We start from the raw sequence: 14,148 nt of genomic DNA on the forward strand, positions 1-14,148 counted from the left end.
TCATGAGAATTAAAATATGAGGTAATTAAAAAACAACGTACAACTTAAGTCTCTTTTTATAAATGCATGAACTTAAAATTTCTAGTAACAGATAAATGAGCAACAATTAACTCAACTATTTACATGGCAAACTTACGAATATCGAGTTTATAAACTGAAGTCTTATTTACTTGTAGAAACTTTGTGAGCGGTATTTCCAAGTACTTTTAAACAAGGAAAACTAAATTTTTTTGTTAATGTGAGCATGGGAATTCTCAATTAGCACCTATTCTTCGTATTTTTTCTAAAACACGTTTCAAAAAATTGTAAATTGGCATTCCAGCTGTGATTTGAAATAGCATCTGTAATTTCCCTAACCCACGTGTTTATAGTAAAAAAGTAGTAGATCATCATCCTTTTCGGCTCATTCACGAGATTGGACATTGTTTGCTGTGAGCATGCGAGATCACTTGATCATGCATATTTCATTAAGAGGCGGTTTAACATCCTCCTCGGAGAGAAAATGATTTTTACCAAAGCGATGGAGTGGATTTGTATTATTTGCAGAAAGTATATAACTTATATAACTAATGAGACACCATATATATATATTTCTTTAAAAATAAAACACTAATACGGCATATATATCTTAAATGTTATAAAATATTGCACTGGAGACAAACAAAGATATAAATAAAAAAAATTCTATATACAATGTAGTTTTCATTTAAATCATCAGAAATAGACAAAAGAAAACATAAAACATTTTTCAGAAAATAGTTGTTTGATTTGAATAAACATTTTAAGGACTAAAAGATATTCAGGGATGAAAAAGTCTTACTATAATTGAAATAGTATTTTCGAGTTCGAAAAAATGTTTTTATAAAATCAGCCCTCTAATCTTATTATCCATTATGTTGTATGAACATATTGTCGTACATCAAAGGAAGAACAGTCAGGTCATTGTGACAACAAAATATAATCAGAGAATGATCGTCAAGAAGGAAAAGGAAGATAACTCGCGAAATAGAAAAGTCGTATTTTTAAATCTCTTAATTTCTTTTTTAATATACTATGGTTTTTCATCCTAAAATAATCATTACTCCTTGAATTTTTTTTTACTTGAAAATGATTAGCGATAAGAAAACGTATCGAGAGCCATTTAAGACCATTTCCTGAGTACAGTAGGTCAAATTTATAGTACCGACCAGCTTTTACTTCTGGTTTGAAAGAAAAATAGAGAGCTCTGAATAAATTACTTGAATTCACATTTTTTAAAACTTTCATATAAACCCCTTTCCCGAATTCCCGCATTGTAACACATATACCATTTCCTATTTCTAACCGAAAATCATCGTTTCCCTGCAATCGCGCACTTTCCACTTTCAAAGAGCAATCAATCTTTAATAAAAGTCGAAGGAATTTCTACAGGTGTACTATTGCTTAGTTGCTTCAATATCATAAATTAAGAAAAGTTATAATCTCTGTATATTATTACGTCATAATTTCAAAATTATTTCAAAATGTCAGTAATTGTTCTCACATGGAAGTTTATCCTAAATACATTATTAAAACATCCAGACACAGTGTAAATTCAGTTAAACATATGTTCCGAAACGAAACATGAAAAACGAGTATGAGCGGGATCTATGTATACGATTGATTGTATGCTGTTTAACGTCCCATTTGTGTGTTTTTATTTGAGACTCACATTGATTTCCTTATTTTAAGTTAGGATTTTCATTCTAAAAAAAAGGAACTTTCTTGTATTAAGAAATTTATAAAACTTTCACAGAATCAAAAAGGAAATATCACTTAATGATGGTATAGGTATATAAGTCGCATGTTCAGTTTAATTGTATGAGCATTATAACCAAATTCATTGTGCTTTATTACTTTTGAAAATCAGAAAAGAAGACATTTTCCACCGTCCCGCCCCAAAAATTTAGTCCCTGCTACATTTCAAACTCAGTTGATTTGTCATCTACATTCAAACTTATATAATTGTGATCTCTTTTTTCTCCTACATCTAAATATTTCAGAGTAAAAGCAATTACACATTGAATATTTCACCTGGTCAGAAACTAAAGAAAAAGTTTACCTTTAAAAATTCAGGATAAATCAAGTCAAAAAATCATAAAGTGCACCGGGTAAAAAAAATGATTCAAACCATGCTCCCTTCCCCAACCAACATGAAGGGTTATTCCAAAATATGTGGTGAAAGTTTTTTTTTTCGTGATGCTAGTGTGAACGACTCTGTAACAGTAGATAATTAACTGTGTATCTAACTTTTGAAAATATGAATTGAATCTGTCTACAACGGTTTCAATTCTTTGCGATTCCATTTTCTTTCTCTCCGCGATCTCTACGTTATATTCCAGAGAAGTTCCAGCTCTTTCATTGGAGTTATGTATCTTTTCTCAGTAAGAACAGGTTTTTACTTTATTATAGGGTTTCCATATATCCATGTAATCAAAAAAACTAAATTGCTGGGGGGGGGGGGGCTTGAATACTATTGGATAATTTTATAGTTATGCAATTTTTTTAGAAAGTTGTAGTCTCAGGCCTGGGGGCCATAAAACTTATACGAGCTCACTTTTTATCTCGGTCCCACTTTTCGACTATATATTCCTTTGGTAAAAAAGAGACTGAGATCAAAAGTGAGCTAATCTACGTTTTATGGCCCCAGGCCAAAACTGCTCATTATAGCTCGGGACAATCAGAACTCATAAACTTTGAACTCAAGGTCAGCCACATTATAGGATTATATTTCTCAAAAAAACATTCCAAAAAAAAAACAATGCTTTTAACACACACACCAGTCCTGTTTAAAAATGTGATATTGAACGCCCTACAATGTCTACTTTTAAGGTCACCTAAGTAAACTCAAGTGACATATTGTTATCTGTTGTCGTCCGTTGTCCGAACGTCTTCCGTTGTCAGTCGTACATAGGTGGTAAACTTTCGAACATTTTTAACTTCTTCTCTAGAACCACTGACCCAATTTCAACCAAATTTGGTATGCAGCATCTATGCATAACGAAAAAAACAGTTGGTGAATTCCATGGTCTCTGCCCCCCCCCCCCCTCGCTTGAACCTGGGGCGGGCATAGAACCATCTAAATTAATGCAATCTCTAAAAATCTTCTTCTTCACTCCTTGACATCAAACAGTCAAACTGTTGGCATGATTGTAATAAACAGATATATACACGTATAGTGAAAGTGCATTTTTTCATTCAAATTCTTCTCTGCTCCTGGGTATTAAAAAAGTAATTAAGTACATAGTTATGATAACCAAGAGTGCCTATTCCAAAATTGTGAATTTCATGGCCTCTGGGTCAGGGGTTCTGGTGTTAGGGCGGGGCTGTAATTGATTATTTCGTGATAATATATTTATTCTTTGAAAATCTTCACCTTTGCCCCTGGGTATTAAACAAACTAATTGAATACAAAGTTATGAGGAACAAGAGTGTCTCTTCCAAAATTGTGAATTCAATGGTCCCGGGGTCAGGGTTCTGGTGTAAGGGCGGTGTTTTAATTGATTATAGATCGAAAATGCATGAATACTTCAAAAACCTCCTTTGCGCCTGTGTATTAAACAAACTTTCTTAGTAAATAGTTATAAATAACAAGAGTGTCTCTTCCAAAATTGTGAATTTCATGGTCCCTGGGTCAGGGGTTATAGTGTAAGGGTGGTGTTCTAGTTGATTATATGGTAAAAATGCATAAATTCTTCAAAAATATTTTCCTCTACTTCTTTGCTCCTGGGTATTAAACAAACTAAGTAAGTACATAGAAGGCCTCTTCCAAAATTGTGAATTTCATGGCTCCTGAGTCTGGCCTGGGGGCCATAAAACTTAGACATGTTCACTTTTAATCCCAGTCTTAATTTTCCACAATTAATTCCTTTGGGAAAAGTGAGACTGAGATCCAAAGTGAGCTCGTCTAAGTTTTATGGCCCCCAGACCTGGTTTTAGGGCAGGGCTATATTGATTATGCATAGAAAATACATTAACTCTTTGAAACCGTCTCCTCTGCTTCTAGGTAACTAATAAACTAAACAAAATATAGTTTAATTGAATAGGGCTGCATCTGCCATGGTTCTGGTGTTAGGGTTGGGCTCTATTGATTTTAAAGTGAAAATACATAAATTCTTTAAAAATCTTCTTCTCTGCTCCTCCGTATTGTACCAATGAACTATGTACGTTGTTATTATGAGGAAGGGTGTCTCTTCCAAAATTGTGAATTTCATGGCCCCCTGGATCAGGGTTTCTGGTGTAAAGGATACTCCAACGGCTTTTTTCAAGATGTTTGTCAATTTTGAGATTTTTGGCTAAGAAAACGATGCTAATCTCTGCTTTATAATGCATACAAATTCTTGCTGATTATTAAAATGCTGATTATTAAATGGTTTTCCAATAAGTTAACATTAATCAAACATAAAAACAAACACATGTGAACGTGCCGTTATTGAAGCTTCTGATTTTGTCTGTAACTGCCTGCTTCTGAAATCACTGTGACTACTCGGAGAATTCTTCACTAGCCACACAGAGGTTATCAGCAATTAAAGTAGAGGGACTCTTTATTCAAGGAAGGAGATCAATGACCATAAAATAGGAGGCGGAGCTTAGCACTTGCCTTTTTTCCGGGTAATCTTTCTGATTCAGAATTGAACCTATTTTACTACATTTAAAGCACTTAAATAAAGAATAAAACCTCCCATTCTTGTGAATATGCATTGGAAATATGGATAATATGGATAAATGACAGGTATCCAAAGCTGAATCTCCAAGGTATCTAGTTTCGGCAGAATTTGCTTTGTAATGGTTTTTTTTTTTTTGCCCTCTACTGTACAGTAAGATTAGACGATTATTTCAAAGGACTCAGTTCCTTATTCATTGACCAATTTCTCTGAAAACTCGTCAGAATGCGTCTCAAATGCGTGTTTACAAAACCGTATCTCAGATTTTTAATATCTTGCTTAATTCTCGAATTAATGTTGGAAATGTAGAACTGGGCTAATAAATTGGTAACATTGAAGAACGAATGGATGTAACTTTTAAATAAGACGAATTATCAAAATTCTGAGATACGGTTTTTAAGTTCAATCTTTAATGTACATTGATGCAAAGTGATGACTTTGAGAGGTTGAATACAAAAATGTTGATTGATAAAATATAAATGCAGTAATAATTACATGAAAATATTTTACTTAGATAAAACTGAAAGTTTAAACTAAAATTATTAAATAGTACATTTAACAAGCTTTCAAATGATATATACTTATAATATGTTATCTTTGATAACGAAAGATTTACAAGCAAATTAAATTTTGCCCTTTTGAAACCTTTGATGTATCCTGAAGGCGGGGCTCAAATGAAAATATATTGAAAATGCACGAATTCTTTGAAAATCTTTTCCTTTGCATCTTGGTATTAATGCCAATGATCTTAGTTTATATATTTATGATAAGAAAGGTACATCTAGCAAAATGGTAAATTTCAGGGCCACTGGGTCAGGGGTAATGGCGAGGGCTGGTTACATTGTCTGAAAATAAATTAATGTTTTCAAATCTGCTCTTTTGTATTATTTAACCATTTATAATGAAATAAAAATTTTTATGAAATTTACAAAATGTTGAAATATGTTTTCTATCATAACACGGTAATAATAGAAAGGCAGACATCACATCTTTGTTTTCATTAATTTTATAATTGATGTTTGCTTTTTAGTGCTGTATGATAAGTATTCGTTGTTCGCGGCATGCCATCCAAGTTGTGAATATATTCAACAAAATTCTTTCCAAACAAAGACATGTAAATCTTTTGTAGATTGTGTGTTGACTTTTTGATCATTTTTCTAGTTTAAATGATGAAGACCTTATTGAAGTTCTGGATAAATGGATTCATTTTAAGCCCCTGTAAACGAAGATTTTGGAGTACCGGTATGGTAGTTTTGCCCTGTTTGTCCATCCGACAGTTTGTCCGCAAAACCTTACCTAACTCTTGATTTGTTTGAGCTATGGCTTTCATATTTCAGATGTGTATTTCACAAGAAAAGGTCTTCCTTCATTTACACACATATTTTACTATTTGACTTTGGCGTTTGACCTTCTTTTGCAAATTTAAATTTTAACCATGACAGTATTTTTTAACAGTTGATGCTAGGGTTTCCATAATTACATACATATACACACGTATATTCCATAAGACGTTAAGGAACGATATGGAAAATGTGACCTTTGTAGCGTTTTAATATGTGTTACTTCTTTTAAAAAATTGTAACAAAGCAACTGAATACTTGTACAAAATGTAACATTGCTATCAATAATGGATAGGACTGGGCCGTATTTATTACTAGTAATATCACATGTATCAGCTGTTTGTCGCGAGACTTGTATAACAATAGAATTGTTAAGCTGAATGCAGGAAATGATGATAGTGCAAGGGCATACGCTTGTTTTTCAAGGAAAAAATTGATACACATTAAAAGATGTTTATAACCTCTACCAAAAAAGTGCTGGGAGCTAGTCTGTTCTGTTTGCAAAGTATTGCAATTTTTTCCGAAATGCAAATAATAGCTTAAAATTTCCACTTCGTATAAATTCTGTTAGAAATAAAAATAGTGTTATGCAGGCCAGGATCAGCTCCCAGCACTTTTAAAAATATACACTAAATAAGCAATAAATGTTCCATAATTAAGCTCAAACAAAATAGTCTATGCCCTAACACTTTTGATGAAAATCACGAATACGCTTATCGTTATAAACGATATACTCTACACTCCTTGACCCTGTGCAGCTCTAATGCTACTGGAAATTCATATCCTTTACAAATTGTTTTTATAAATTACTTTTTTTAGTTTTTATGATAAAGTAAAAATTGGCGATTATATCATATTTATTTAAGAATTCTTGTAATTTTAAACCAGTGAATATAGTCCTCTGGATCACCTGTGCTGCGTCATGTCAAGGCTGATGACGTCATCTTTGACAAAATACTTTCTTTTATTTCTCGACTGAATTGCTATCAAGTATTGCAATTTTACAAGATTTATTAATAATAGATAAAATAAATAAATTAAAGTTGTTATTTACGCATGATCATATTGATTTATTTTTGTTATTTGTTAGATTTCAATGACGTCACAATTAAACTAACAATATGCTGTAACCAGAAATGTGAACTTTGACCTTCCTTAACATAGCTGAGTAATTTGAGTTTATAACACATTTAAAGTTTTGACCTTTGCACTTCTGTTTGAACCACTTTAAGAAACTTTGCTCTTGTCCATAACTTCTTTCGAACTTGTAACAAGATACCAACAACGTTGACCATTAAATTGGACCTTGGTCTTATATAGGTTGATCAACCTGTTGAAGAACATAACTTGGCCGAAAATTTTAACACTTGCTTCCAGAGCTTCAATATTTCACATGAATTTTTCTATTGACAGGACCGGCTTCTCTTAGATACCAATACTTTGACTCTTTGACCTTGGCCTTGTAGTCTGAAGTATATTAAAAAAAGTTTAATCTTATTAATAACTTTTAATGGTTGGTGCTTGGGCTCTCATACTTCAGAGGAGTATTTAGTGGGTCAGGTACCTTATTTGGGTAACACGATCTTTCATCTCTTGAGATTGACTTACATTTGAAAAACTTTAATCTTTGTCAAAGGCTGCCGTACGGGGGCATCAATGTTTCACAAACGCATCTTGTTTCTTTTTCTCAAAACATAGTCCCTGGCATTAAGGTTTTGAAATATTTATGCACTTTAATCAATGAAATTTATGAGTTATGAGATTACATTTGTCATAAAAATACTAATGCTAATATATACATGTATATCCCTTTATACCCTTGTCTACAAATGTTAGTTGTGTATTATTCACAAATCGAAAAAAGGTCATCAGGCGTTTTAGCATATAGTGGTTCTTTTTCTGTAGTATTATAGATATCGTAATTGATTAATAAAAACAACATATAGAGCCTTATTATTAAAGAAATCCCTCTTTTGGATTGCCAATTATACATTATCACGCGGGAAATCATTTTAAAATCCATGGCGTGTATCAGGAATAAGCATATGTTTCATTGTTATTTATTTACTTCATAACATCATCAGATTAATAATAAAATACGATATAGAAAGTTATTATACAGAAAGATAAATGCAGTTATTTATTGGATAATAAGTTTATAACAACATTAACATCAAAGAAACCTCATAACTGATTGAATGTCGTAACTTTAATCAAAAGTCTTTAATCGACAATATTAACCACAAGTAAAACACAAGTTACACGTCATATAAGGTAATCAGTGAGGCTTTATCATCATAACAGTCTCCGTTATATCACTACCATTCTTAAGTGGTGGATACCACGGTTGGACCCAGAATGCCGGGGACCAGGGACCATTGAGGTAGGCGTTGTGACACCAGTTAAACCACCAGCCTCCATCGTGAGAAACAGCACAGTGGTATCCATTATATCCGTCGTTGTCTCCGTCCGGGGCGGAAAAACGCCACCCCGGACAGATCTTCATCAGGATCGCCGGTGTCTAGCATAGCATCACCTACAATAATCAAAGAGAACATATTACATGTACATGATTATCTATATTAACTATATGTATATGATATACTGAGCAGTATCAAAGATGAAATATTACATGACTATCTATATTGAATCAAATTATTCCTATTTGTAAAAATTCATCTATATTATTAACACTATAATATAACACTATCATTTTTATCAAATCAGATAATTTCAATTTATAATAATAAAAGTTAAAGAAAACCCCCGACTATATTTTACATATAATTTATATTGTACAACCTTATAATTATATAATAAGTATTAGAATTAATCTTATTGTAAAACATTGAAAATGATTTATATTTATTATTTAAAAGAAACACTCGTTTTAAAACGACAGTTTTAATGATCGCATATCATTAAATGACCTTTAACTATTTGTTGAACAGGACTAATTAATTTCTCTCTCTCTCTCTCTCTCTCTCTCTCTCTCTCTTTAATTGACAATTTTTGCTTGCAATATTATTTATAAAAATCGATACCAAAGGTGTACAAAAAATGTATTTCTAAAATGAGGTTGTCTTCGCATAATCTGTTTATAGAAACTGGTAGGCATAAAAATATAACAAGAGACAAAAGATTCTGTAAAATATGTACTACAGAAATTGAAGATGAATACCATTTTTTACTTGTTTGCCCAATTTACTCAACATTGCGGGCAAAGTTTTTGAAAAAATATTATTGGTATAGGCCATCTATGTACAAATTAATACAGTTGCTAAGTGTGAATAATGTAAAAGAACTCTGTAGTTTAGGGAAGTTTATCTATAAAGCCCTCGCGCTTAGAAATGATTTAATAATGTAATGGTGTGTCATTTGCTGATTTGTTACTACTATATATTATTATATGATTGATATGATTATATCTGCTTTATTACATGTCATTCTCCACATGAACTGTAAAGACTGTTAAAATGAGTTTATATGTATATATATGTACATGTATCATAAGGGTTTACAAAACTGACCAGCCATTATTTCCTTTACTTCTTTTGTTTATATTGTATAAATGCTATAAGACGTATGTCTTTTGCAAATAAAGAATTGAATTGATTGTCATTCGTACATTTTTTTCCTTTTTACCTACCCAGGATCCCGGTAGCTGGACCTCCAAGAAAGAGTCTGTATTTGTTGGCTTCATCAGCAACAGAGAACTGATTGTATAATTCATAGAGCTTTGTCCCATTGGTCAGTGTGATGGAGACGTAGAGGGAGGAGTTCCTTCCCTTGGTAAGTTGATGTATTACGTCATTTCCTGTATAATTATTGACCCAGTTAATTCCCCTCTTTCTTTTAAAATACATGTCAGTCTATTTCTTTTTGATTCTCGATTGCAATTATCTCATGCACCAAAAGGAATCAATTAATAAATTTTGAAAAGATCTAACTACAGGATAGGCATTTGGAAGGGGCTATATTATTATACTGCCTTCTTGACAAGTGAAACAATTTATCAAAATCTTTATTACAAAGTAAGAATGAAAGAAATTTTGTGACAAAGGAGTAATTCCTCTATAAGAAATGATGAAATTAACACATACCAAACCAATAGGAGTCCTCCACATTGCCGAATCCGTTTTTGTACTCCGTCCACATTCTACGAAAACTTAATCCACTCCGCCGTTGCTGGATAACCTACAAATCACCTTATTGATTCACCTCGTGACATTCATAACTTAAGGTATAAAACTACAAGATGAAGTGTATATTTTTCAAATAAGAGAAAGAGAGAGAGATAGAGAGAGAGGTTGTAGAACATATATCTCGCCAGAAACTCAAATTAAAAAAAAAACATCTTAGCTAGTATCTATAATGTCGAAAAATACCGATTGACGTTTAATAATTCTTATCTTTTATTTACCATCATTTGCATTGCCAGGGCTCGAGGATTAAAAAAAACGTCCGTTAGAATTAAATCATACCCAACTACAAATCATGATATCGTAATGATTTTGGATGATGGTGAACAAGTGCACATAATCTTTTTGGGCATAACTATACAGTTGATAACCATTAACCTGAACTTGTAAAATACAATAGCTGAAATGTCATTTTGATTATATGAGAGAGAGAGAGAGAGAGAGAGAGAGAGAGATTTCTTACCGTCCATGCGTCATTGTTCTCCATCTTGCATTGAACATTGATTGATGTAGTATTATCAAAAGGATAAATTTGGTTAACACCGAATACTATCTGACCTTTAAGATGAAAGTCATGGCAGTCACGGGGAAGTGCTGTACAAATATTGTATAGAAATAATCTTTCATGGAATTATATCGAATATACAATTAATAAAATCTTCTTAATTCAATACAAATGATATTAGTAATATTACCTTCAGGAAAGTAGTTCCTCCATCCCTTTTCAGCTACAGTGATGTCTGTTTGGTTACAGGGATTATAGACGCGGCACTTCCTGTGTTTGGAGTTAAACCCAAAACAGCCACAGGAGGAGCCACAGAGAGCGGAACAACAGGGCAGGGACTGGGCGCTGTACTCTGGTAGGAATTCCCTGTCAGACTTCTTGTCATCAAAAGCCAGGTCTGCTGAATACTTACGAGAGGCTGCGATCACGGCGTCCAATAAGACGGCCATCATGAAAAAACGGCGGGAAACGTTACAATTAACCATGATTGCTTGTGTGGACGTTTCAACAATCAATACGAGTTCAGTAGATGGAAGTTTAGAATTGGAATTAATATATAACTTTCAGTTCTCTTTAATTTATTCTGAAGAAATAATCTTATCACCAGTTTTCTGAAACACCAATGAAACGATATTTCAGATTGAAGGAGGGGTTAGTTACATTATTAAACATTTAAAACTAAATACAGAAATGCAGTAGCACCGCCTTGTTTACATTTAGCAATATTGGAATTCTATTTAGCAATAGGAAAATATGATATAAATGACTTTATATTAAAGTCCTATGTGAAATATTGTCTGGAAACGTATGCATTATACACAAAAGGAATGACAAATGAACAAACAGACAAACCGAAAGATAGACTTACAGAAAAAAAGACAAAAATACTATCAAAATATTCTTAGAAACAAAAATTACAAATGTAATATTTTATCATTTTTATCAGAAAAATAATTCTAAAAACTTGAAAAGTTAAGAAGTATTTTTTTTTGGTTTTATTCACATGTACCAGGTATATCGATATCCTAGCTGCGTACAATGTATAGTTTTATTTAAATGTACACGGTATATTGACCGCCCTACCTCCGTACAATGTCTCATTTTTAGGTCACCTGAGTAAACTCAGGTGATCTATTGTTTTCGTCAGTGTCGCAAACGTCGGCCGTTGTCAGTTGTACGTTGGGTTGGTCGTATACTTGTGAACTTCTTCTCTGAAACCACTGACCCAATTTCAACTAAATTTGGTATGCAGCATCTATGTGTGAATGGAAACAGAATTTCACGGTCCCTGCTCCCTGGGGCTTAAGGGGTGGTGCTAACCAAAATTAATACAATCTTTAAAAATCTCCTTCACTCCTGGACATCAAGCAGACAAACTGTTGGCATGATTGTAATAAACAGTGAGCCCTCTATAAATATTGTAAATTTCTTGGCCCCTAGGTCAGGGGATCTGGTGTTAGGGTGGGGCTATATAGATCATATTCTCAAAGTGCATTATTTCATTGAAAATCTTTTTCTCTGCTCCAGGGTATTAAAAAAACTAAGTTCATAGTTATGATGACCAGGAGTGCCTTTTCCAAAATTGTGAATTTGATGGCCCCTGGGTCGAGGGTTCTTTGGTGTTAGGGTGAGAATATATTTGATTGTGTAGTGAAAATGCATTAATTCTTGGACATCTTCTCCTTTGCCCCTGGATATTAAACAAACTTATTAAACAATCGTTATATAAGTGTTTCTCCCAAAATTATGAATTTCATTGTTCCTGGGTCTGGGGTTCTGGTACTAGGGCGGGGTTCTAATTGATTATATATTGGAATTGCATGAATTCTTTAAAAACTGTGTCCTTTGCACCTGGTAAAATAGGGTGTTAGGGGGGCTTCTTTGAAAATATAAATACGTTGTTTAAAAAGTTTCTTCTTTCCTCATGGGTATTAAACAAACAAACTAAGTATATAGTTATGATGAGCAAACGGGCTTCTTCCAAAATTGTGAATTTCGTAGCTCCTGGGTCAAGGATTCTGGACTGGGGCCATAAAACTTAGACAAGCTCACTTTTAATCTCAGTCTTAATTTTTCACTATTAATTCCTTTGGAAAAAGTGAGACTGAGATCAAAAGTGAGCTCGTCTAAGTTTTATGGCCCCCAAGCCTGGTGTTAAGGCAGGGCTCTATTGATTATATATGTGGAAAAAACATTAAATCTTTGAAAATCTTCTCCTCTGCTCCTGGGTATTTAATAAACTAACCAATATATAGTCAAATTGAATAAGACTGCCCCTTCAATAATTGTAAATTTCATTACCCCGGGTCAGGGGTTCTGGTGTTAGGTTTTGGCTCTATTGATTTTATAGTGAAAATGCATACATCCTTTAAAAATCTTCTCTGCTCCTCGGTATTAAATAGTGAACTATGTATATGATGACCGTCAAGCGAAAACCATCCTTATGTGCATTATGACGTTATCGAGAAAAGGAGCGCTAAAGTTGACGTCATAATTGTTTGCCGCATTTTGCAAATAAAAGCTGTGTGAAGACGCATCATTAATCATAATACCGGTATTTCTTCATTCAGTAAATACTTATACTAAACAACATAATGAGTATTTGTAAGTGTTATTATTAAAGCCCACTGTTTAGTATGAAAAAAAAAGATTTACAGCAAACTGAAAATGAAAATCCTTTGAAGTAGCGAATACCACGATCTTCGCCTTTGATTTCATTTTCGAGGAACATTTTCTTTTTACTTTTAAAACTCGAATAGAAGGAGAAATCGCATATTATCTTTGGACTAGGGCAGCAACAAAATGGACATAGATCTACTCTTATTCAATATTATTATTGTCCCTTTTTATTGATATTTTTCTATATTTATGATAAAAAGCATAGAAAATCTAATCAAAGTGTCAAGCTAAGGCGTTGGATTTCATACAAAGGTGTGTAAGTTTATTGCAAATCAAACAGCGTAAAAAGCCGTTATGTACTAAAATTCAAAAACAAGCTTGAAGACACGGGGCGGCGGGTCACAGAAATATAATTTATCAGTATATAATTGAAGTTGGAAAACAAAACCCTCGGTACAATTTGGCAGGAAAAATATACTACATGTATAACAAATGAAAAAGTTTGTTTTGTTTTGCTTTCTTATTGCTTGTCAAGAATTCCCCCACCCACCCCAAAAAAGAGAAATAATAAATGAATCGCTTTCTATGTGTCTGAAATAATCAACATGTGTCAACATGTACAAATACCGCTAACGAAGGGAAGTAACCTGCATTATAATTATTTTTGTTACCTGGCAACAGGAAGCGTTCAGTATTCACCACTTCCTCCAAAGATTTCTCGGTATCTGTGTACATGTATATCTTATTTGCATGTTTTTGCTATTCAAAAGGGAAAATAGGAACTGTTGATTATTCATTCT

The 14,148-nt window shown here is 33.0% G+C and overlaps 1 protein-coding gene across 1 annotated transcript; it reads right to left on the minus strand.

Annotated features, from left to right (window-relative positions):
- Positions 1-8,469: 8,469 nt before the first annotated feature.
- LOC134266097 (fibroleukin-like) lies at positions 8,470-10,898 on the minus strand. The gene is made up of 4 exons (XM_062748333.1): positions 10,688-10,898; positions 10,126-10,219; positions 9,672-9,839; positions 8,470-8,558 (listed from the first exon to the last, which is right to left on the minus strand). The coding sequence occupies exons 1-4, from the start codon at positions 10,709-10,711 to the stop codon at positions 8,470-8,472; spliced, it is 375 nt and encodes a 124-aa protein (XP_062604317.1). The 5' UTR covers positions 10,712-10,898.
- Between the last annotated feature and the right edge of the window lie 3,250 nt (positions 10,899-14,148).

Source organism: Saccostrea cucullata, unplaced genomic scaffold (genome assembly GCF_032062105.1).
Source record: "Saccostrea cucullata isolate Sc308-1 unplaced genomic scaffold, CSIRO_AGI_Scuc_v1 ctg15846, whole genome shotgun sequence".
Taxonomy (NCBI): Eukaryota; Metazoa; Mollusca; class Bivalvia; order Ostreida; family Ostreidae; genus Saccostrea; species Saccostrea cuccullata.